We start from the raw sequence: 25,942 nt of genomic DNA on the forward strand, positions 1-25,942 counted from the left end.
CATAACCTCCTTGATGGAGGTAAAAATGGTGGTGGTCCTAAGGACTAAATGAGGTGCTGGACTACACCCCATATCTGTAGGTCACTTTTTTCCCCCTCACTAGATATGAGGCTTAAAAAAACAATGGGAGAGCTCAGTAGGATCATTATTTTGTATGTTCTGTGTCATTTTTTTTTTACCTTTTCCTTTCCTTTATGATCATGTTTATTTTTTTTTTTTTTGTATCTGTTTTTTTGTAACTGCTGATTTTCTAACAATTATTCTTGCTCTAAGCTTTCTTTGTTGAAGTGCACCAATTAAAAGTACACACCCACTTTTTTCACTGAACCTGAGAAGCAGTTGACTGATTGCAAGGCAGCTGCCACAGCTTTGAAAATCTGGGAACAGTCACTTGTTTATAAATGCCCTGATGAAGACTTTGTAAGTTGAAACACGTCGGCTCTTTAGCCCATTTAATCAAGGCTTTTTAATGTTTTCAAAACAGTGTGCCTTAGTTTTTCTGGTTATGACTCTTTTTTACCCTCAACAAAATACAAGTCTGACCTCCCTCCCTTTTTTTGGTTTCAAAGCAATAAACAACTCTGACCCACTGGGCTGTAAACAAACTTTATGTTGACTCATTCCAGCTCCATTCAAGTGACACTTGTCTTTTGCCTTCTGATATAGGTTCATGCAGACACAGAGGGCTTTTATGAGTGAAATGCAACATCTCAGTAGTAAATAAACCAATTTTTTTCATAACTTCTGAAGATAAAGCTGCTGCAGTTTCTTAAATATTATCTCTGAGTGAAAGAAATGCAAACTCATGGTTACTGAAACAGAGAACAAAAAATGTTCTTCAAAGTATATGCTAAGGAATGTTACTAGAAAGACACACAAAGAGACCAAAATGCTATGTTGAAAAAAAAAACTAGGTGTTGAATTATACTTGAAAGCTTTTGCTGTTGAAATCCATTTCTGCATAACTGTGACACCTAGACACTTTTACCTTTAAGCAAATGGTTTCATTGGCCTGGAGCTTCATGCCCTAAGGCACATCTAGGCATAGGTGAAGGTGGACATGAAAAGTGAGGTATACATCAATAATTTCAGTGATTAGAATGATTGAGAATGCAAAGAAGGTGCCCAGACTGCATGAAATGGAATCAACATGGGCATATTTGAAGGACCCTGTACTTAGTTCATACCCCTAAAAAAATTAACACGTCTTCATATTAAACAAATTATAGCAACATGCCCCTATACATAATTTTCAAGTCAGTAAAATAGTGAATAAATAAATGCATGGTAAAATTGTATAAGATGCTTGAAAAATAATGATTCATGGCTGTAAGCTAGTATTACACATTTAATTATATGTTATGTATTCCCAGAAGTAACATAGCTGAGGAAACTTTGAGTTATATTGTTAAATAAGAAGTGACGAGACAGTACTGCTTACTCCCAATAGGCACCATCCCCTACAAAATTATTGGAACAGTGGGCCTAATTCATTTATTTTTGCTGTCAATTTAAAACATTTGGGTTTGACACAAAAATATGAATATGAGACCAAGGATCAACAATTCAGGTTTTTGTACGTCTGGATCTGATACACAGCTTTGGAGATAGCTTTATTTGTAATGGAACACCAAATTTTTAAATGACCAAAAGTATAGGAACAGATTTATTTTATTTATTTGTTTGTTTATTTGTAAAGGGACCATGTACAATAAAAAACATAAATGTTTCCATTCGATACATTGTACCAGAGTTAGCATAAAGCTAATTTACATCTGCAGTCCCTTGGCAGGTCACAATTAAAACATCAGTTATAAAACTTCACAGAGAAATGACAATAAAACATTAGCTCAAGCTGCAGAGTTAGATCACCCCCACAGGCATACACTCACATACACACAAACACATTCACACAGCCATATTTAAAATTATGTTATAGAATCAGTGTTTACAGAGTTGAGAGTCTTTCAGTAGATTTTTGAGTTTGTTCTTGAAGCTTCTGACAGAATCACAGTTCTTAATGCTGTCAGGGAGAGCGTTCCACTGAGTCGTGGCTTTTACAGAGAAAGCTGATGGACTTTAAACAAATCAAAGTGGATAAGATTTAATATTTAGTTGCAAATCCTTTTCTTGCAGTAACTGCATCAAGTCTGTGACCCAATGACATCACCAAACACTTGCATTCTTCTTTTGTGATGTTTTTCCAGGCTTTCACCACAGCTTTTAGAGCTGGTAAACTGCTCTATAGGGTTCAAGTCTGGAGATTGATTTGGCCAATCTAAAACCTTCCACTTCTTGCCTCTGATGAACTCCTCTGTTGTTTTAGCAGTGTGTTTTGGGTCGTTATCTTGCTGCATGATGGATTTCCCAATCAGTTTGGTTGCATCTTTATTTAAACGGGCAGACAAAAGGTTTCTGTAGACTTCTGAGTTTGTTTCGCTGCTGCCATCATGTGTTAAATCATCAGTGAAGACTAATGAGCCCAACCCAGAAGAAACCATGCAAGCACAAACCACGACATCACCTCCACTGTTTTACAGATGAGCTTGTGTGTTTGGGATCATGAGCCGATCCTTTCTTTCTCCAAACTTAAGCCTTTCCATCACGTAGGTAAAGGTTAATCTTTAGCCTTTTTTCCATCAGGGGGTCCGGTTTGATTCAGTATGGTTTGGTAAGCCAAACCCCAGAAAAGTTTGTGTTTCCAAAGACACCTATGCCCTCACTTGGTGGACGGGCTGTAAAGGCATGCACGTGAAGTCACAGTCAGCACAAATCTGCTAGGCAAGCTGCAGAGTTGTAGAAAGGATGGGTGACAGACATCAGTAGGGAATAAGCATTAAACAGCTTTATTTCAGCTGAAAGTGCCTTTTTAAAAAAAATAACTAAATACTAATTATGTTAACCGCTCTTAGGATGGATCCTCTGCTGATGAAATACATGTATAGAAACATTTAGAGTCGTAACAGTACGTTAAGATGGGAATATATTTGGTCTAAAACAGTTTCTACAACAAAATATGAAAGTTTAGAGCTGTACTGTGAGAATTCACCACATTAAAAATATAGGGTGCCAAAAAGTGGGACGGTACAGGTCGGATTTTTGGGACCCTTTTCAACTTTTTGCTCTATGGAAATGCAAAAAAAAAAGTGTGCCGTTCCACACCTAACTGAACTGGACCGCTTGGTGGAAACAACCTATTTGTCTCATCAGTCCTTAAACTTTGTCCCAGAATTTTTGAGGCTTGTCTCTTTACTTTTAAACAAATTTCAGCTTGACCTTCCTATTTGTCTTGCTAATGAGTGGTAAACTTCTTCTGGTGTAGCCTCTGTACTTTTGTTCATGAAGTCTTCTGTGAAGAGTAGATGGTGATACCTTCACTCCTGGTCTCTAGGGGTTGTTGTTGATGTTAATAACAGTTGTTTTAGGGTCTTTCTTCACAGCTCTCACAATGTTTTTGTCATGAATGTTTGATGTTTTCCTTGGTCTACCCGTTCGACGTCTGTTACTAAGTACACTGGCTATTGTACAATTGTGCAATGGCTGATTGATTTTCCATCTTCTCTCAGCTTCACTATTGCTTGTTTTTCACCCATAGACAGCTCTGTGGTTTTCATGTTACACCTTTAACTGTAAATGCAGTCTGCACAACAAATGTGCTATGTTCTTAGTTGTGCATCAGATCCAGATGTAAATACCTGGAAATAAGAGCTAAAATGATGATCTCTTGTCTTTTATTCATCTTTTAATGTCAAACCTAAATGTTTTCAGTCTACAGCAAAATAAAGGAATTGGCCTCACTGTTTCAATACTGTATGGGTACAGTACTCTTTACAACTTGTTCCTCTTGAGATCAGCAACAAGATATGACTCCTCCTTCTCAAGGAGTTTGTAGAAGACATCCTTTCCTGCTTGTCCTGCAGCTTTCAGGGGGCCACTGAAGAGTTCCCTCATCTTTTCCTGAGTGGTCGGGGTTGCTCTCATTTTACCATAATCTTCTGGGTGGATTACACCTTCTTTCAGTAGTTTATCCAGTATTGGGCCAGTGTTGCTCACTCTCTTGATCAGTTCACACTGGTATTTATCCACAAAGTGCTCCTCTGAGGAAGACACAAAAAAGAAAAGTCAAACTCCCTCTGGCTTTGTTGTTTTCAGCTCTGTGTTCACACTGACAGTATTGATGATTCCGTCAGATTGTGTGTATGTTTTACTCTGAGGCTCAAACATTTTTTTAGACATTTTTCAAGTGAACCACGAGCAAGCAGGAGCCCTCCCACATCATGGGGGAAGAAAGACAGCCCTGCCCACTCTGGGATGCTGGTACAATTGCAGTGTCTTATCATAAGAGTACAATTCAAGGAGACCCAACGGGCTTTCCAAACAGAAGAAAATTATTTGTTTGAAAACGCTTAAATATGAAAAATTAAATCATAGCTGCATATCTGAATGGATATCAGCCCTACAAATGGCTTTACTCTGTCAAAACAGTAGGTGAGGGCAGGTGGTACCCTTTGTTTGGTCCAACTTCTATGCCAAGAGGAGCTTACAATGTGGCTGTTTGCTCTTCTTGAATAAAGAAATGTGGTCCAGTTCTGGTTAAATTGACACTATACCAATGCTACAGCCTATCTAACCGCTGTCTAATAACTCTTGCAAACTCATGCTGAAACAGGTCAGCAGAAGGGCGGAAACATCTTTTCCACCATCAAGAGCTTTCAGTGCTGTTTCTTCCTCTTTTTTGTATAAAGAAATGTGGTCCAATTGTGATAAAACTATTGCTTTACTCCACCCAGCTAACTGCAAGTAACACAGAAGTTGTGCCAGCTCACAGTACAAATAAACCCAGCCTCGGCAACTGCTTCGTTCTCTTCAAATGACACTGAATGGTCTGGCATCTGATTCGTCACAAACATTGCAGAGGAGAGGCTTTGCAAGATGGATTTACCTGATGACAATAATAAATAATAAAATGCATCAAAAATTTTTGATATGGCATACAATTGAGCCAAAAATGTTTTCTGGTCCATTTTAACCTAAAATTTGCCAGATTCTGTGGAGCTAACCACTGCTGCAAGTTCTTATCTGCAGGTAGGAATCTGCAGTGGTGGCTAGCTTAGTTTTCTCAAGTACTTCATGCCTGGAAATACTCACTGAAATCACTGGAGACTAACGACACCACTATTGCCAAGTAGCTCATACAACCCAACCTCAAAAATACAGTAATATCCCTTTAAGGTGGGACTCTATTAACTTTAACCTTATCTGTCAGAAAAAAAAAAAATTTTTAATCAAAATCACACCTGAACGCACTTTGTTGCTCCTGATTTTTTCTTTTTCTGCATCTTGGTCTCAAAGCAGACAAACTGTGATACAGACGGTCAGACAGACAGAGAGGAACTCTTCAAACACACGAACAATAGTTTATCATTATAAAAAAAAAGTCTTACCTTTTGAATGGCCTGTGCTTTGGTATTCATCTGAAAAATGAAATATAGAAGAAGAAAAAGTTTCTGACTGACTGCTTTTAAACAGAAAAAATGCTTCAGTGAACTGACTGTGTTCATTTATTCTAACCTTTTCGAACTGCACAGGTCCAGACCGGTGTACTCTCATTTTTTTGTGCAAGCTTGAGAGTGAAGTTTTTGTCTGGATTTTCAAGAAAAACTTCAAAGAAATTTGGTGTTCTCCATTCATATCTGAGCTTCATTTCCTGAGAGAGGAACATTAAAAAGACAAAAGTGAAAAGAAATACTAACATGAGAAACAGATTTTTTAAAAACTGCAAACATTAATGCAATTTTCAAAAAAGGTCTCATGTTCATTCAAATCAAAATGATTTATCAATACAAAGAAATATGCATAAACAGATTGATTAAATTAATTAAATCACATTGCCCCAAGTATCAAGAGCTGATGCTTGTTTAGGCTGATAAATAATAGAAGGTTGGAGTAATGTATTTTCTCTGTCAGTTTGTCTGAATTGAAAACAAGACTCCACTTATATAAGGTATAATCTGTGTTTTTTACATAAATAATGTATTTCTTTAAACACTCATCTAAGATCTCAAGTCATACATGAAATCTGACTTTCCTCTAGGTATTGCTGTTCAATTCATTGAAATAAATTAAGTTCTGTATGTTATTATGACTATTTGAGTAGTAATAGAACAAAATAACAATGGCATTGTTCAGTTTTACTCATGCTTCAGTAATCAGCTCACTCCATTGAGCTCAGTTCATTGATTTTAAAGCGGTTCATACCTCAGGATAAATTTCTGCACCTTCCACATCTGCTGTCAAGATGAAACGATCACGAATTTTCAAGGACTTCTCTGGATGTGGCTTTCGGATTAATTTGTATCCGTAGGATGATTCCCTCTTGTCCATTTCCTGTGCAAAAAAAAAAAAGACCTTAAAAGAAAATTGCTAAAATATTTCCATAGCTGGATGGTGTATTAGTCAAATTACACATGGTGCAGCTCTGAGCATTGTTGCTTGTATTTGTGACAGAGAGAAAAGAAATCACCTGTTGCAGACCAGGATCACGTGGGACCAGATAAACATGGAGTGTGAGGAACGCTGTGTTGGTTTTATAGATTAAAACGCTGCAGTGTGTTTTCACTGGAACACCAGCTTTGATCAGAACTGCTTTTGGTGAGAAAACTGGATCACATAATTTGACATGGGTTGGTGTGACCTCAGACACTTGTTCCACGACGTCTCCACAGTCATCTATGTGAAGAACTGCAAACTTGTCCAATATTTCAGGGTCATCCTCTGCATTAAAAAATATACAGCTCATAAGGACAAGAGGACTGCGCCAGTTCTGAGCACATCAGCAGGAATTCAGTGATATTGTTTCACTTACCGAAGCAGATCCAGTGCGGCAGATACACTTCATCAAACTTTCCAGCAGTGATTTTGATGTTCATTAGAGGGCCTGCAGGTAAGTATTTGAGGCCCTCAATCCTCTCCACATGTTCCCCCCAAGAGCAAAACTGGTACTGAAAGCTGACCTTCTCCTTACACGTCCAGCGCATGCCAGAGACACTGCATTCAAAGCAGCTTCCTGCTTCGCTTTGTAGGCTAGCATGGAAAAGTAAATGAGTTTGTACAACAGCAACAACTGTATTATAGAACAATAAATGTGCATACTTAGAGTAACTGCTGTGAGTTTAAATAAAATATATCAAGTTCCATTTTTCTTTAAGGGAGTATCGATGAAGTTATTTTTCACCTGTAAGTTGGGGACTTATCTTCGTCAGTGCTCTTCACTCCAGGTTCAAGTTTGGTCCAGTTACAAGGGTCCTGCTAAAGAAGACAATCATATTTGTGAGATTTTATGTTTAATACAATAGGTGAAAATTAAAAATCTGAAAAATGAATAAATAGAATAATAATGTAATGGGTTACCGTATTGCGTTCACAGTCTTCAGGCTCTAGGCTTCTTGAGGGACCTAGTAATGATGCATCAGTAGAAATCAAGTGTTAACACTGTCATGAACAAATGGGTTGAAAACTTTAAACAGCAGTTTACACCTTGTGTCAGCCAGTGAAGTAGCAGTTCACATCAGTGATAATGCAACAGTTGACAGCTGCTGGGCAGAATGGGGATTATTTTAAAACTTAATAGAACTACTGTCAGGCAGTTAAATTGCCAGGCAGTAGTTCTGTAGAATTGCCAGACAGTGAAAGTACAGTGGTGGGTCAAGAAGATGGAATAGGGTGGTTTCTGTTGTCCTGACCACCAAAATCTCATCAATTCTAGGGATGTTCCTTGTCAAACAATTTAACATCCTGTTACTGCAGTAAGAACTGTGTTTAGCTGGTAAAACATGGGAAAAATTTGCAGGTTTTAGGGTTTCTGAGTCAGGAATTAGAGTTAGTGATTAAAAAAACAAAAGAAAATGTATTTTTCAAATATTCCATTGAAAAGTGAAAAAAAGGAATTTAATCTACACTTTGACTATAGTTTTCGTTAAAGAAGAATCAGGATTCAAATCATATCCTGGACCCAAAATCAGGATTTAAATCATGGGTTGAGTGTGAACTTACATCCCTAATCCAAACCGGTTGTGATTGAGTGTTCTGTACTGCGTTTAAGTGTCCTGTATTACAGCATACGTACAGAAACATGCCATGAGAGACACACTGTGTACGAATATAGCTAACATTAGCAGTGCTAGTGCCACCAGCATTTGAACCTCTTTACAGGTTAATTGTTACGTTTTTGTGTGGAATATTGTAATTCAATGCTTTGTTTAAATGTGAGTAGAGCCTGACACAGACTTTGAATGACTTCATCCCTGTTTTCTATATCAAAAGGGTGCTAAACAGTGCTGTTCCTATTGCTATTGATGGTATCAGCTCACTGATGTTTAAATGGGATTAAAGAGCATTTTGGCAGCAAAGCAATAGCCATAAAGAACAGCTATTGGGGCAACTAATGGTGGATGAATGCACTGCAGTTGAGACAAAGTGTTTGACCAGGGTAGTAGACCTGAACTAATAAAAAAATATACAGTGCTCAACAAATTTATTAGACCACCACCCAAAGTAAGGTTTATGCCACAGCTGTCCTAAATTAACAGCATTGGTAAAATTAACAAAATCATTTTATATGTTTCTGCAATGGTTATTACAGCAATATGTAGAGGGTTTTCAACAAAAATGATATTTTTAATGCTAAAACATAATTATTACTGTTATCAATGAATTTTCAAATTTACTGATTTACAAAAAAACTGAAAAAATAGTAAAGCACATTATTATTTCTTGATTAATACGTCAAAATATAGTTATTTACTTGCATTTGTTATTTTTTTAGTTATTTACTTGTACTTGTTATTTACTTGCAAAAATGAGTTTTAGTGGTTGAATGTTATGCTTGATTGATTTCTGACTTCTCAGAGAAGCCCAGTGAGCCGGCTCAAATTTAGGTATAAAAAGGTAAATTCAGTTTGAAATTCCTCATTCCTGTTCAAAATGGTAAAACATTTTTAGTTTTAGTTTTAGATTTTAGTTTTAAACAAGTTTTTGAAAGATTTCTAAAATATTTATGTTTTCTCGTTTTTATGTCAGGTGGTCTAATACAGCACTGTGAATAATGAGAATAACAAATTCAACAGTTTGTCAGGCTTTTCTGCATACTAATCAGTTCATCCTTGACTTAATTTGGACGTTTGTGCTAAGTCTGTACAAAATTTCTCAAAGTGCACTCGAGCTAACACATTCACAAAAATGGCCTGGTTGGATGTACATGATTGATTGATTGATTGATTGTACTTTATTTACGTGTCATGCACAAAAAGTGTCCAACCCTATTGAGTTTATCAGACACCAGGAATATAATGATAGTGTTTAAAAATTGATTTATAATAAGCAGATACAAAGTTGCATGACCTTTTCCCAGCTCAGTAACAAACAGGACATTCTGTCTTTTCTCTCAGGGGTAGCAGATCAAATCTGCCATAAAGAAAGGTTTGTTTTCTAAAGAAAAACTCAAGTTTTTCATAATCAAACCAAAAAGTCAGCATCGAAGACATAAAAAAAATCAAATCAGTTAAAACCTCGGGTCTAAGTGTTGGTTTGTGCCAATTTTGACAAAACCCCTCAATGCGTTCCCAGGGTATTGTGAATACAAGATTTGAGGTCACAGTAACCTTGAGCTTGTACCTCCAAAGTTCAGTCAGTTTGTCCTTAAGTCAGAGTGGACATTTGTGCAAAGTTTAAAGAACAGAAGTCAAAGTGTGAGGTCTTATGGCCCGGACAGACGTAGTGATAACCCAAAGACATAATGCCTCTGGCCCTGGCTGTTCCTGGCTGAAGGTGAAATACAGACTATGTTCTAACAATGTTTGATAGGGTCAAAGTGTTTTTTCATAACATACCTTCAGATCCTGAGATGCTTTCAGACAACTTCTCCAACAGATCAGTCCTGTTTATCATCTCTAGAGCATCCTTAGTCACCTCCACACACTGCTGGCCATAGATCTCCACCATCAGCTCCGCTGTTTGTCTCTTGTCAGCCGTCTCCACTTGGTCTCTTGGCATTTTTGGGAGACCCTCTCTCATTTTGGTGTACTGCAGGACATGTTTGAATTTCTCCAGTTCCCCTGAACTTAGTTCTTCCAGGATTTCCAATAGCTTCACATGAAGAGGTGTCATAGTAGATTCCTGATGGATTTAAATAAATCGGATATTTTGAATGTCATCTGAAGTGATTACACTTTCATTTATTAGTATCGATGTTGTGCATTTTAGTTCTGATCATATTGTAAGAACAAATTTGATCTGTTTTGATTATTTTTAAGACACTCTGGCATTTATCTTTAGCTGGATACAAGACATTTACATAAGGACAAAGAGCTCTACCTAGTAAGCAACAGGGAGCCAAGCATTTGACATTAATCACATTTGGGACAGTTATAACATTTTTAGATTTTAAGATTACTATTGGGACATTTTATTTTTCTCTGAACTGGTTGTCGGTCATGTTGCTGTATCACTGACCCACTGATCAACTGGTCTAATTGCCTCATCAGCAGAAAAGATATTTCTGCTTTAAAAACTCCTTGACGACTTTGCAGATAAACTGAGTACAAAGTTAAATATTGGAAAGAAACATGCTACCCGGTAAGCAGGCAAAATATAGAAAGAAATACGCAAAAGAATGTGAAAATGAATCAAAACTGTGAGGTATTTTGGTTGAATTTAATAATTTAAATTCAGATTAGGTAAACACAGTTTATTTACACATATGGAAAAAATTATCAGTACCCTTCTGTTAAAGACAGAAAAACCCACAATGGTCACTGAAATAACTTTAAACTGATAAAAGTAATAATAAAAAGTAATAATAAAAAAGGTATGTGTGTGTGTGTGGGGGGGGGGGGGGGGGGGGTTAGCCATTGTGATTGTTAAGCTTATACTAATTTTTTTTTCTGGGCCAGCATCTGTCTGTAATTAGGCATAATTTGTATGAATACTGTTGAAGATGTTGCAATTTTCTAGTGGTAACAATAAACATGAAAATATTAGGTGTATCATTGAGATTAAATATCTTATCAAAAGAGGTTTTTTTTTTATCTCAATGATTAAATAAATGTTAAATAAAGTGTGTCAGATAAGGCATTACTTACTTTCAGCCTGTATTTTGACTGAGGGTCCTCTATGAGAAGGAGAAAAAGAAAAAAAAACAGTCTGGTCAGTTTTAGTACAGAGAAAAGTTTTACACGCACATCAAACCAGGTAGCTCTGCACATGGTGAGCCAAAAATATGAAAGAACAGAAAAGTGTCTTGCACACTGCAGAGCTCAAAAAATCTAAATTATCTATTGTACTAAAATAGTGATATTCAAGCACTGCTGCTCTTCATCAGACAAAAGGGAGAATAGCGTAGCAACTCATTATATACAGGTGAAGGTGATCACATGAACAGTCACATGATCTGATCCATACGTCATCACATGTGCAAGTTTCAAAACATGGATGTCAGCATACAACGTAGTGAAGATATGTGATTTATACAATTTCAAATGTTCAAGATACTGTGCTTAATTGTTAGCATCATTGTTGAGATGTTAAATTGTAACAATCTGCACACATAGTATAGGTCTGGAACACATGACAGTGTAGATCTAAACCGCACTACTAAAACCAAATTTCCATAACGCTGTTATAGGAAAACAAATATATCAGGGGAGAAACTCCATGGTATAATGTAATAAAAAACAGGCAGGAAGCCATCATAAAATACTTTACCAAACTAGAGAGGCGCTTCTAAGTCCTGTAATTCTTAAATCAGGGATAGACAGTCATATCTAACAGGAAGTACCCAACCACCCACCCACCCAGGCAACTCCATCGTGAAGTACACAGACAACATGACAGTGGTCGGGCTCATCTCAGGGGAGATGAATCTGCTTACAGGGATGAGATTAAAAAACTGTCATCATGGTGCAGCATCAACAACCTGTTCCTCAACACAACTAAGACTAAATAAATAATAGTGGACTTCAGGAGAAACAGATCTAACCCTCAGCCCATACACATTAACGGGGACTGTGTGGGTCTCGGACTTCAAGTTCCTCGGCCTGCACCTAAATAATGACCTAACCTGGAAAACCAACACCACAGCACAGATCAAAAAGGCACAGCAGTGACTCCACTTCCTGAGGGTCATGAAGAGCAACACCCTGGCCAAGGAGCTTCTGGTGTCCTTTTACAGATGCCCCATTGAAAGTGTACTGGCATACTGCATCCCAGTGTGGTTCTCCAGCTGCACTGCTCAGGAGAAGACAGCTCTCTAGAGGGTCATTAATACAGCACGGAAAATCACAGGCTGTGCTCTCCTCTCCTTAGAGGAGCTGTTCAGGTCCCGCTGCCACAGGAAGACCCTGGGCATCCTGAAGGACTCATCCCACCCAGCACATCACCTGCTCCAACTGCTACCCTCAGGAAGACGGTTCAGGACAATAAGAACCAAAACTAACAGACTGAAAAACAGCACATATCCCAGAGCAGTTTCAATATTAAATGAGAAACTGCTCGAGCACTAAATAAAACTGCAAGAAAAAAAAATAATAATGTGTTGTATGTTGTACAATGACAATAAAAACAATTCTGATTCTGAGGTAAATAGGGACACTGCACAACTGATCCAGTCAAAGCAGAAATTACCATATCAGGCTAGGCAATTACATGAAATCATAAAAGGCGGCAATAGCATGTATAAGCAATATAATAAAAAGTTAGCAAGCTACAGGTTAGCAATTCTATATTTGTTTTCCTGTACTTTAACAGTGTTATAGAACTCTGGTTTTATTAATGTGGCTCAGATCTACACTGTCATGTGTTCTAGACCTATACTATGTGTACATAACCTGACACGCCAGATGGATGTGTGAAACACATCCATCTGCTGCTTGTTAAGGTCACGACTCTGCTGCACCTCAAAGTACTTCCCCTCATCGCTGATTGGTCCTGTCACTTTCTAATCAGGCCCAAACATTTCAGATGGGTGCTTAACAAGATGGATTCGCCAGTGAAAAACAAGGAAATGGGCGTGTCCATCTGCTTTGCAAGGTTAATTTGTACACAGATTGCTACAAATTAACATCTTGACAATGATGCTAACAATTAAGCACAGCTCTTGAAATTTGTACAAATCAAATATGGCATGAAGAGCAGTAGTTCTTGAAATGTCACTACTTTGGTGCAATAGATAATTTGGATTTTTGGAGCTCTGAAGGTGCAAGATGCTTTTTTTTCTTTCTTGGTCAGTTTTAGTGACAAAAAATTTAGTAGGACACCATTTCAATCACACTTTGAGCTAAAGTGGGGGTATTATGCCTTTTTTCAAGGCTTTACACCATCTCTCTGATACCCACGTACTAGCCCGGAGTCTGATCCTGATAGTTTGAAGAGAGAGGGGGAAGAAACCCAGCAGCAGTGAAGGATAGAGAAGGACGTATCTGTTTGGTAAGTGTTTAATTACTGTGTTGCTAAATGGCTAAAAGGCCTTATGGGGGCGGTCTGTTCCGCTTTGCCGGCAGCACGAACAAACCACGAACCAGTCAGGAGATCCTACTGCGATGACCGCATCAGTTTTCTCCATCAAAATCTCGTCTCGGGAGAATCTTGGAGATATTTCCACCCGTTTTCATCAGTTTACACGCTAATTCCAAGATTACCGCCACATACGTTTATCTTGTGGTTTGAAAATTTGCATACGTGAAGTATGGACACCCAACATTGTGACTTTATATCTATGTTTTAAAAATCGGTAAAGTATAATACCCCCACTTTAAAATATTGACTGCATTCAAGATTTACTCATTTTAAGGACTTATTGTTTTATTTGAGTGTACTGTTTGTATCCTTAATGTATTAATTAAACTCAACAATCTCTGCAAAGTAAATTATAAAACAGGTACAGTGTGAATGCATAATATGCCAGCTGTTATCTTCTTACTTTGAGTTTTGAGTCTTGAGATGGTCTCTGGCAGCCTTTTCAACAGATCAGTTCTCCCCATCTTCTGTAAAATGTCCTTGGTCATTTCTTCTGACAGTTGGCCAAAGACATCCACCATCAGCTCTGCCATGCCAACTCTACCTGCATTCCTCACTTGTTCTGGGTGTATTTGGAGGCCTTTATTCATTGCATCATGCAGAAGGAGCTGCTTGAATCGGTCATGTTCTTCAGAACTCAAGTATTGTAGAGCTTTTGCGAGATTCGCACAGATAGATGTTTTGGGGTCCTTTTGATGGATAAAAAGTAATCAGAAAACACTTATGAGCTTCATCTTCTCCATAGTGACAGCAACATAGCATCAATGTATGCAGTTTATTCATGACAGCATTGTAACAACACATTTCAAACATTAGTCACAAAGACAATATGGTGTAATCTGACTTGAAGATAACAACACAAAGCATTCTGAAATGTATTTTTTATGTTAAATTGTTTTTTTAGTTGGACTTTCTTCTAGCTTCTATAGCAGCTATAATATCTAATTAAAAAAAACTCATTCCTTCTCTTTATGTCTGAAGGAGGCTAATTTTATTTTGGTAACAATGAAAAGAAAATTGTTCAGTAAAGTGTGTCTGATTTAACATTACTAACCCTTTGATGCCACATCATCCGACTTTGATGAGGTTTCTCTGAGGAGAAAAAACATAATTCTGCTAAAAATACATTTATTAATGAAGTGCTTTTCAAAAACTCAAAGACTCTGTACACTAGTTAAAAAGACATTACACTTTAAAAAGCAAACCAACATAACGAGCAAGAAGACAAAGAAATAAGCAAAGTGACAAAATCACACATTAAAAGCCAATTTAAAAAGGTGAGTCTTGAGCAGTGATTTAAATGTGGATAAGACTGTGCAGTCTTAAATATGTTTAGGGAGTTAGCTCTAGAGGGAACTAAAAGCAGCTATGGAGAAGGCTCTGTCCCCCCAGATTCAGTGCCTGGTTCTTATTGTTCGAGAGAGGAGATTAGGGTTTGAAGGGCAGAGGCTATGGGTGGGGTTGTGATGGTGTTTGAGGTCAGTGAAGTAGAGGGGCACATGGTATTTGAGGGCTGTATGGGTGAGAAGCAGGATTTTGAATGGAATGCGATAGAGGACAGGGAGCCAGTGGAGGTTTTTAAAGCTGTTTTGGGTGGGGAGGTGAGTCACATATGGTTGTCTACTGTGGCAGTGTTTGTCTTCATTTGCTTACTTTTGACCCTGGAGCTCTTTGATGGCCTTATGATCAGATCATTCCGGCTCAAGTCCATTAAAACCTCATTGGTCACCTCCAGAGGCTGCTGCTTCTTCATCATCAGATCTACCACATCATGAGCAGCTCTACCCTGCATCAATATGGTCCAGGGGATTTGTTGAATACTTCTTCTGAAGTATGAGAACTGCAACAACAACTTGAATTTCTCAAGTTCCTTATCACTCAGAAGCTTCAGTGTTCTCAAAAGGCTTGGTACTTCATCAGCCTTGACTGACTGATTGGCTGTCTACAAAAAAAAAACACAACAACAATACAATTAGACAATAAGTAATTTCTTTTAATTATAAAAGCAAAACTGCAGATTTAGTCGAAGATCTGCTGATGATTCCTCATCCTCCTTATGAGAACAAGACACTGGGTGATATCTGTTCTATTGATTAAGGCTGCCTGATCTTTACAAACACTAAGCATGATTTAAACATATTTGTGCAGTAGCGACATCAATGCGTAATCCTTTTATTTTTGAAAACATATAACTAACAACTAATTTAACACAACAAATGGTTGCTTCTGTAACACTGAAATCAAAGTAAATCACTTAATATTACAAGTTGATTTAAAAATATAAGAAGATGAACATGAATGTTGTGTTAAACACTGAACTCAACCTTAATAACTTTTTAAATAATTGTTTTGTTTTTTAACAATCACTCGCAATGTAAAAGACATGTATGGTTTTCAGTAATTGTTGAATAAATTAGAGCTGTTGAATAAAGTCAGACTCACTTCATCTGTTGTAGATTGATGGTCATCCGAAGAAGGTGTTTCTGGGGAGAGAAAATATCTGAAATTAAAGATGCCCCTACTGATAGACAACCAATTATTATCAGTCGATTTTCACTAAACATCTGCAATCAACCCCGAATTAATTATTCTATTAACTAATCACCAAAAACAATCTTAAGGTTTCGTTTGTGAAAAAAGTATATAGTATATACCACAAAAAAAAGTCGCCACCTGGATTTAACTAAAGAAATAGGTACGAGCCTCCTATTGGATAATTACTGCATGGGCAATTATCTTTCAGCTGGCAACAAGTTATTTAACCCCAGCTGATGCAATGAGTAACTTTTCATTTCTTAAACAATGGATTTTTTCTTCCCTAATGGCACTGGCATATTCCAAGATGACAATGCCAGGATTCACTGGGCTCAAATTGGGAAAGAGTGGTTCAGGGAGCATGAGACATCATTTTCACACATGGATTGGCCACCACAGAGTCCAGACCTTAACCTTATTGAGAATCTTTGGGATGTGTTGGAGAAGGCTTTGTGCAGTGGTCAGATTCTCCCATCATCAATACTAAAATTAATGCAACACTGGATGGAAATAAATCTTGTGACATTGCAGAAGTTTATCGAAACAATGCCACAGCGAACGTGTGCTGTAATCAAAGCTAAAGGCGGTCCAACGAAATATTAGAGTGTGTGACCTTTTTTTGGTGGCGATTATGTTTTTGTCTATTCTGCATTGAGCAGACAGCTGTGTTTCAGAATGTTTTGCCGCTATGTTTGACTGGGCATATCAAACACAAAAGTGACATCAGTGCACACCCTTCACAGGCCAGCCCGGCCAAAATACTGTATCGAACACCTCATTCAGGCACATCATTCATTGAGCTTTGAATCAAATTAAACCAAAATGAAGCACCTTTAACTGTAAACCTGTAAAAAATGTGTTGACTGATTCTGCTTGGTCTCATTAATTTTAAAAAATAGTCTGTGGCGCAGATGGGATAGTGGTTAGGTTGTGCCCTGTGTATACGGATGGCCTGGGGTCAAGTCCGGCCTGTGGTCCTATTCCCTCATCTCTACCCAATTTCTCAGTCCCTGTCTCTGACTATCCACTGTCCTTTCTGAATAAAGGCCAAAAGCCCAAATAACATATCTTTAATTAAACACAAAAAATGAACTTTTTGGTATTGGTCAAGCACTCTCATAGATGATCAATATTGGTAGAAAAAATCGGATTGGAGCATCTCCATTTGTAATAACACAGAGGACTATCATTTCAAATTACAAATAGGCTTTAATCACATTATAAACCATTCCAATTTTTTTGAAGGTTTTTAAAAAAATCAACTACAAATCATACTTCAAAAACCCTTCACAATTAGAGAAATTTAAAAAGTGAATGAATGAATGAATTGCTAACCAACTTATTAATTTATTTTCATTGTCCCTGATCTTTTTGGGGTCTTCTGTGTCTCACCTTTAGAAGCTGAGCTGGTCCCTGACAGCATCTCTACCAGATCAGTCCTGTTCATCTTCATTAAAACTTCTCTTGTCAGCTCCACACACCGTCTCCCATAGATGTGCATCATCAGATCCACTGTTTTGGCCCTTTTATCTCCGTATCTCCCAATATATAAAATACCTATGAGGTTTTGTGAGGAGATGTTCATCTGCAGGAACTCAGTGAAGGTCTTGAGCTCCTCCTCACTCAAACAATGCAGGATTTCCAAAAGCAGCTGCTGAGTAGCTGCCATTGTTGCAACCTGGAATAATCAATACATTCATGTGAACCTTGTTTATTCAGCTAGAACTTTTTTAATGTACTTAAAATTACCTGTGCATCAATAAAGGATGATCTTATAATAAAAGTTATTTATTATTATTTGTGATATTACTTACTTTCATCAGCACAGAGTGTTCTCCATCTGAGTGTTCCTCTGAGGAGAAAAGTGTTAAAAACATTAATGACTTATTGATCTTTAAATCTGACAATAAACACTGGTATGCAGTAGTTTTTCAGACATCCAATCAGTCAAAAACAGATTCTGTTTCCTTATTTATGTACATTAAGAGCATTATTTGTAATGCAGAGTGAGAGAGACATGGTAACTTCAACACTAATGAAATTGGTTTACAGCATTCTTATGATCTGGTCTTGTTTAGATCTTTGAGGGCTTACTTTTAAACTTTGAGCTGCTGTCTGTCGTCCTCTTCACCAAATCAGTTCTCCCAATTTTCTCTAAAGCCTCCTTTGTCATCCCCACAGAGTCATGTCTACAGGACAAGACGATGAGGAACACGGTTTCCTCATAGCCATTCCAAAGGAGCAGCCACCACTGGATGTCTATGTCATGCATTTGGAGGCACATGTCTCTCAGGACCATCTTGAATTTCACAAGTTCTCCTTTATTTAAACCATGAAGTGTTCCCATGAGCAGTTTGATGTCAGACATCACCATTTCCACCTGGTAAATTCAAAGAAATTTTCAAGGGGCAAAATGCAATTTCTCTATAATGATAAGAAAAGATACTTCTGTTCACATCTTTATGAAGTTCTTAAAAATATGTATGTGGTAGGGAAAATCAGCAATAGGAACTGAGATTATCATATAATAAGTAATACAAATAAAAGTGGAGATAAAATTATAAGAACAAATTAAGAAAAAATCACTAGAAAAAGTCAGAAATGACACAAATCCTCCACATTTAAAGCAAATAACATTAATGCCAAAGATCTTATCAAGTGTGTTAAGTATGTTAGTCAATCTCTTCATGGAGAATAATTATTCCTAAACTCAATAAAATGTTCAAGGCCTACTGAATGAAAAGCTGCTGATGTTAAGTCAGAGCGCTGTGAGATACTTACTGTCTGGCTGAATGAGGGCTGCTGCTTGAACACAGAGTGTTTCTCTAAGGAGAAATAAGTAGAAAAAGACTTTAGGTACATTTAAAACACCAAACTTCATCACAAAGTTACAAAAGCCCTCTTAACATGAAACTATTAAATGTAGATCTTTAAGAAGAATTTCTATCAGTTTCACACTGCTCTTGGGTATTTATTTTAAAAAATGCTTAACTTAACAGAATCAAATCAAAATATTGTACTCCAGCTAACATGCTTTAACAGTTTTATGTGTTTTTTTTTTTTTTTACACGTCTGTATTCTTCCTCTTACCTCTGGCTCCCAGGCTGCTGTCTGACAATCTGAGCATCAGATCAGTCCTGTTCATCTTCTTCAAAATCTTTCTGGTCAGCTCCACACACTCTGCACTGTACGTCTTCACCATCAGCTCCACAACTACCTCTGTGTTTACTGCTTTAGGCTGGCCTGTTTTCAATAATGGGGTGCCTTTCTCCACTTCAACATGTAGATTGAAATCATGAAGCTCCTCAGAACTTAATTTTTTTAATGTATCAAACAGCACCCTCTCTGCCGTCATTGTTTCAATCTGGAAAAGAAAAAAAAACAAACAACATGCAAGTTAGGGTTTGTGCCATTGGTTTAATTTATAATCAAAATTGTTTGTTTCTTTTTAATTTATAGATCTGAGTTATTGAACAGTGGTGTAAATTCACCATTGACTGTTTAAACTACAACTGAACATTCAAAAAATATAAACTTTCAAAACTCTCTTGCTGAGATTACTGGGTCATTCAGTAGTCAAGTCAAAGTTTATTTATACAGCATATTTTAAAAAAACAACCTTAGTTGACCAAAGTGCTTTTCAGGTTTTGACAAAACAATAAAAGCACAATAAATGACTCAGAAAAACATAATGATCCAGTAATACTAAAGAGAATGCATATCAAGATGTCAAGGTCACCTTGTATTAAAAGCCAGTGCAAATAGGTGAGTTTTCAGCAAAGATTTAAAATAATCTATAGACTGACCGGGTCTAATGTTAAGAGGTAAACTGTTCCACAGTCTAGGAGCAGCCACAACAAACGTCCTGTCACCTCTGGTTCTTAGACTGCATCTTGGAACATCAAGAAGCATCTGGTGTTGACCTCAGCGATCTGACTGGAGCATGTTGATGCAGCAACTCTGACAGATAAGAAGGTGCCAATCCTTGCAATGCTTTAAAGACAAGTAACAACATTTCAAACTTTATCCTGAAACTGACTGCAAGCCAGTGGAGAGAAGCCAGCACCGGTGTGATGTGTTAATTTTGTTGACTAATTTTTTTTGTTATAGTTTTTGTTAATAGCTTTTTTCCCCCTGACAAAAACGAGACAGTAACTAATAAAAACAAGTGCACATGGACAAAAACTAAAACAAAATTAATTGATAATTTAGTCAACAAATAAAAACGAGACGAAAATATTTGACAGAGACTTTATCCAATCAGACCTAATTTCGTCACGTAGAAAGTAGGGGCAAGTTAGGCATTTATCACAGCTACTTTGGCTGTGTGGAAAGGTGGAATGAGATACAGGGGAGATCCAAGCACAACTGCTTTTGCTGCGCTGGTGGCGGCGTAAGTTAGGGAGAGATCCAATCAGTAGACTAAATTTACTGCAAATTTTGTCAACTAAAATGTTGGAAAGTTTCGTCAACTAAAACTAGACTAAAACAATTTAGATGACTAAATTATGACTAAAAGTAAAAGATATATTTGGCAAAAGACAATAACTAAAACTTAATTAAAAAGTGCTGTCAAAATTAACACTGCTGGTGTGATGTGGTCTCAGCATCTCTTGCCAGTCAGAAGCCGTGCAGCTGCATTTTGGACTAACTGCAAGCTATGGAGAGACAACTGGTAGTGGAGTCGTTTTATATTGTCAAAGGATATTGGCAAAAGGACATTTATGTTGCATATAATGCACAAACTCCAACCTTTAAGAATGACTGTTTTCAAAGACTTAATTTTTCTATTTGCCCATAAACATTATCAATAATCTTAAAATCTTTGCAAAGTTGTAAACATTTTTTATCAGCTTATACAACTACTATGTGCCAGAGATGGGCAAAAGTCTTTTATTGCAAGTCCAAATCAAGTGTCAAGTCTTTTCAAGGGCAGCCACAAGTCTTTGTCAAGTCTCTTATGGCAGCAAAATATTAAGTTATCATGACGATAATGAAAATCTTAACTAGACATGAACTCATAACTAACAGGAAAATATTATCAACATATATTATCATACACTGCTGTCTGTCTCTTATGGGACAAATGTGTTAAATGCAGATGCATGCTGACAAATAAACTGAGCAACGAATCCTGAAATAGCATTAAGGGAAATATATATTATTTTACATACAGTGTAAACGCTTACCCAGAAGTTCATGCAAAGGCTGAGAGTGGAGTACATTCTTCAACTGTAACTAGCAAAAGTAAGACGTGCACGATGAGGGAGAGACAAGGTGGAGGTAAAGTGGGAAGTTGGATTACTTAAACTGTATGTAACATAGTATGGCCTACCGACCTTCATAAAAACACTTAAGGGTTGAGGCAGCACTTATCTTAAATGTGACAACCACCAGTACTCAAATATATATATATATATCAAAAAAGGTTCTCTTTTCTCTCCATGATTGCAGCAGTCTTCCAAAAGATTGTGGCTGTGTGTACTGACCCAGAGTGAGAGAATAAAGGCTCAGAAACCCTATGCAGTTGTTTTGAGTTAATTAGCTCCCCAGAGCTCATTTCAGGACTGAAAGAACTGGCAAGAAATTGGACTTCTCCACCAATATTTAGAGATACTGTTTTTTATTTTCATGATCTTTCATGACCTTAAAATTTCCCCTTGTGTGACACATCTAGAATATAGGTACGTTTTTAAATTATGGGGGGAAAAAAACATTTTCTTGATATTGTAATATTTGAGATGCAACTGTATGTCTGGATCCCATCTGTTGGTATCAGCTGCAGAGTCAGTTAGGCTGCTCGCGCGAAACAGATATTCAGTTCAAATTGAAATTGTGCCAGAAATAGAATAAAAAGGATGGGCACAAGTCTGAAACCTCAAGCTGGAATCGAGTCCTAGATCCTGGAGAGCCCTGAAGTCACATCAGCAAGCATACACACCCACACCTCTCTCTCTGCTTCTCTCATTTCTATAATATTTACATTCATATAGTCAACAAATTATCTAACAAACCCCTCACCATCTAAAAAGGTGATTCAGAAACCTGTTGAGGTTTAAGGTCAGAGTTATGTAAAGCTTTGCAACCTTTTTCCTGTATGCTCAATCTGCTCAAACCATTTCCGTCTTTGAAACCCTGCATAACACAGTCTTCCTTTTTTTGGATGGCAACTTCCCTCAGTGTCATACATTTTATCTACATACTTTGTATGATTGTATTTTATCAATTGTTCTTCTTAAATGTTTATCTATGGTTGATAGTTAAGTTTTCTATGCAAAGAACTTTGTTCTTCCTTGATCATTGCTTTTAAAAGGCAAACAATAAAATCTGTGTCATGGCTATTATTCCAGAATGTCAGTTTTCAGAAGAAAATTACTTTGTGATCTACTTTTCCTGATCAACTATTTGTATTGATTTGTCATTGTGTAGCTCTTAAATTCAAAATACAACCTTACTAAATTTGATATATAAATAAAACTGAAAAGTTATTCTTGAGTGTTGTCAAATTAGAGCCTCTGAGATCAAAGATTAAACTTCAGGCTCAATTCTGTAGGGTGACCCTGACATCTCTAGCTCAAACTGGCCCATCACAGAGTAAACAATTTCCCCTAGACTATGAGATAGATCAACAGTCAGTGACATAGACACATCTAATGGTATGTTTTTACTCTGTTTTGACTGACTGCCTTATGGTCAGAGGTGAGAGGTATACTCAAATAGAAGTACATTAAAAATAAGCATTTATTAGAAAACACATCTTTGTCAGAATTCATTATATTTTCAAATTAGATAAACCTAAATGTAATACAAATGCTTATAAATAATGAAATTGCTGATCAATTTGGTAAATTTACTCATAAATGTCAATAAACACAAAACTGATTTTAAATACATCCTGATTTTCTATTGGCACTTTATATTCCTACTCCATTTAACTTAGTACTGAACTTTTGACAATTATGGCGGCTATTTTCTTAACTCATGAACATACAGAATAAAAGAAATCAGAAAATATAAGACACACATTTCAACGCAGCTCTGATATTAGTATAACAGAAAACAACTCACAGGTGACATTTAACTCTATTAATGATAAAAGTCCTCCAAATGTACATGGATGCAGATACTGGCACAGACCTACTTGTATGTAAACAGGATTAAGTCTGAATGTAGGACTTCTAATGTAGTACTTCAAATTGTGTTAATATGACTAAAACAACCATCTCTTCATTTTAAAAATACATGATCAGGAATATATTATACGTTGGGCTGTGTTTTTAATTCATGACAAGAATCTGCTCACAATGTAGAATTACAAAGCATGTCCCAATGTAAGTGAATTTACTCACTTTTGTCAGTCTAATCATAATTTTACTGAATTAATAATTAACTGCAGCATATATCTCAGTCTTCATTTGCATTACGTCACGTAACGTTAGCTAATGACAAAATTTAACAGATGCGTAATGTGCTAGCAAGACAGTTTGACCAAGGGTTTCCTGATTCCTGTTTGATACAAACACTAAAAAACACACACTTGAAAGCAGATAGACACAACCAAACTTATACTGTCTCTACTGGAATCTTAAGTTGTTTTTAAAAGGTCATAAAATTGATAATCATTACTTAAAGTTAGCAAACGAACTCTCTAGTCGTGTATTAGTAACGTGTTAGCTAGCTGGAGTTTATCATAAATACTGGACATTTTTATTTAAGCATTACCACACATGTAAACACATCGATACTGAAAGCAGAACGAATAGAATTATAGCAGAACAAACAGGCAAAAGTTGGGACTCACATGTTCAGGTTAAACTTACCAATATGTTTTACGTTCTAGTCGTGAAAAATAATGTTTCTGTCATTATCATACGTCACTTGTAACGTCTCTAACGTTCAGTGTTCGTTCAGGACGCTGACATTACTCTCACCGTCTGCCTTCCTCCCTTCCGTTCAAAAGTCTCTTTCCTCGTTTGTTAGTTCCTCAAAAACAAGTTTAAATCGAGCCATACTGCATTTCCTATGACTATTTCAGCAGGTTGAGATCGAAATCAATTTGTTTTTTCAGTGGGGAAGCCTATCGTTCGGCGAATATTACTAATGTGCCATTGAAGAATGAGCCGGTTCAGAAAACCAACTCTTTTTTTGTTAGCTGATAGGCAGAATAAATTGTTTATTTTGTCTGCATACCGCCCTCCTCTGACACAGGCTAACCCCTCTCTTCATGCTTGATTGCATAACATTATTGTGTTACACCTGAGTTGTTACACCAGCCAAGGAGCAGGTTTTATCCACCCACCAGACATTGCAAGAACATTAGAGCTTTGGTGGAAAAATCCAGTAAGGATTTTAAACAATTGAAAAAATAGGCACACTTTCTGAGTTGGCTTGTATTATTGAGCTGAGCCACATGACCCAAATCATCAAAGTGGCTGGATTTACCATCACTGGAGTACTGCAAAGCCTGGGAGAAAAGGCAGAGTGAATTGTTTACTACTGAGCTGTGAAAATTTCACTCAACTTTGTAACTGTAATGAAATCATCTTTTAGTAAAACAATGCAATTGTATTTCGGGGGTCTTATGAAACCATGAGGATTGGACACTTTTTGTGCATGACTCATAAAAAAAAAAATACAATCACTGGTGCCAGATGACTTATTAGTTGTAAAACTTGTGTAAAATAATAAAATGTTATTAAACTGAACAGTCTCCCTTTCTTTCTTCAGATGTACACAGGAAATCTTATGTTTACATTACAGGAGAGAAAATGCTGAAGTTCAAGTTATGTGGTTTATCAGACACCCTAGGACAGAACGAAGTTATAAACAAGACTGCATAAAATAAAATCAACATGGACAGATCATTAATAAGCTGAAGATAACATTTGACAAAATTGGCGGTGAAAACAAAAACTGTCATGAACTCTGATTCACACTTTAAATTTAGACACTAGAAAAAGATTATCAACCAAAAATTCAGAGCCACACACAGGAATCAGAAAATTTTATTCATGTTTAACATGAAGTTCATTTTACATTGAACATTTTAAAATACTCTCCAAAAGTAAATTGATTCTACTTGGTAAAAAAAAAATCAAATAAATTAGGATCTTAAGCATTTTTGGAAAAAATATGATAATTCAATTTAAACTGACATTAAAAATGGTTAAAATCTGGGAGCATTTAATTTGTTGTAAATTGATTTAAAAAAGACAGGAGGGGATTATTAATCCACATTTACATGATAAATATTTGCTGCAACTGTAAAAAAGGTCACCTACTTTCAGCATCTCCAGTGCAGACTGTACCTCAGTCAGTCATCGTCCTTGTGCATGTGAACAGCCCAAACCGGTCACCCCCCCTTTCTGGACCAATCACTGACCTCAGCCCCTCTCTCAGTGCCAAGTCATCAAGCATCTTCCGTGAGGAGTATCATAGCAGAGCAGGCAGCTGCACGTTTCCCCTCATTCTCAGGACTGTTGTTGTTCATTTTTCTGTGCGTCCATGAGAACGTAAGTGAATATCTCTTGTTCTGTTAAGTTGTATTTTACTACTGTAATGCCGTAGTTCGCTCTGACATTTTGTTTCTTTACTTCGTGTATAGCGTGCACACAGACAGCCGTCTGGATTCTGCTGATCTGTGACTGACTTATGCTAGTTCTTAGCTTGTTTATGAACCTTTATATATTATTTCACATATAGTGATGCCTTATCTTTAGTTAGTCATCACGTTTGTTGTATATTTAAGCTCCATTAGTTTTATTTATGTCGGGAAATTGAGCCTCCACTCGCACCAGGATAGGGACCGTTGTCAAATTACTTGAATCTCCCTGTGTGT

General features: G+C 36.9%; 1 protein-coding gene across 5 annotated transcripts; it reads right to left on the minus strand.

Moving 5' to 3' along the window:
- On the minus strand, positions 1-24,176 carry LOC121513716. 5 transcript variants are annotated; one of them, XM_041793648.1, is made up of 22 exons: positions 23,925-24,176; positions 19,911-20,097; positions 19,195-19,468; positions 18,886-18,929; positions 18,199-18,484; positions 17,919-17,956; positions 17,497-17,782; positions 16,012-16,052; positions 15,223-15,511; positions 14,624-14,661; positions 13,973-14,258; positions 11,139-11,167; positions 9,888-10,173; positions 7,411-7,454; positions 7,235-7,308; positions 6,866-7,083; positions 6,524-6,774; positions 6,259-6,387; positions 5,572-5,707; positions 5,445-5,474; positions 3,799-4,097; positions 1-2,786 (listed from the first exon to the last, which is right to left on the minus strand). In XM_041793648.1, the coding sequence occupies exons 3-21, from the start codon at positions 19,457-19,459 to the stop codon at positions 3,829-3,831; spliced, it is 3,039 nt and encodes a 1,012-aa protein (XP_041649582.1). In that variant the 5' UTR covers positions 19,460-19,468; positions 19,911-20,097; positions 23,925-24,176; the 3' UTR covers positions 1-2,786; positions 3,799-3,828. The 5 variants fall into 5 exon arrangements, with proteins under 5 accessions (XP_041649582.1, XP_041649580.1, XP_041649583.1 ...); XM_041793646.1 differs by having other exon boundaries at positions 1-3,695; XM_041793649.1 differs by having other exon boundaries at positions 1-4,097; positions 7,235-7,305.
- Between the last annotated feature and the right edge of the window lie 1,766 nt (positions 24,177-25,942).

This window comes from Cheilinus undulatus, linkage group 8 (assembly GCF_018320785.1).
Source record: "Cheilinus undulatus linkage group 8, ASM1832078v1, whole genome shotgun sequence".
Classification (NCBI taxonomy): Eukaryota; Metazoa; Chordata; class Actinopteri; order Labriformes; family Labridae; genus Cheilinus; species Cheilinus undulatus.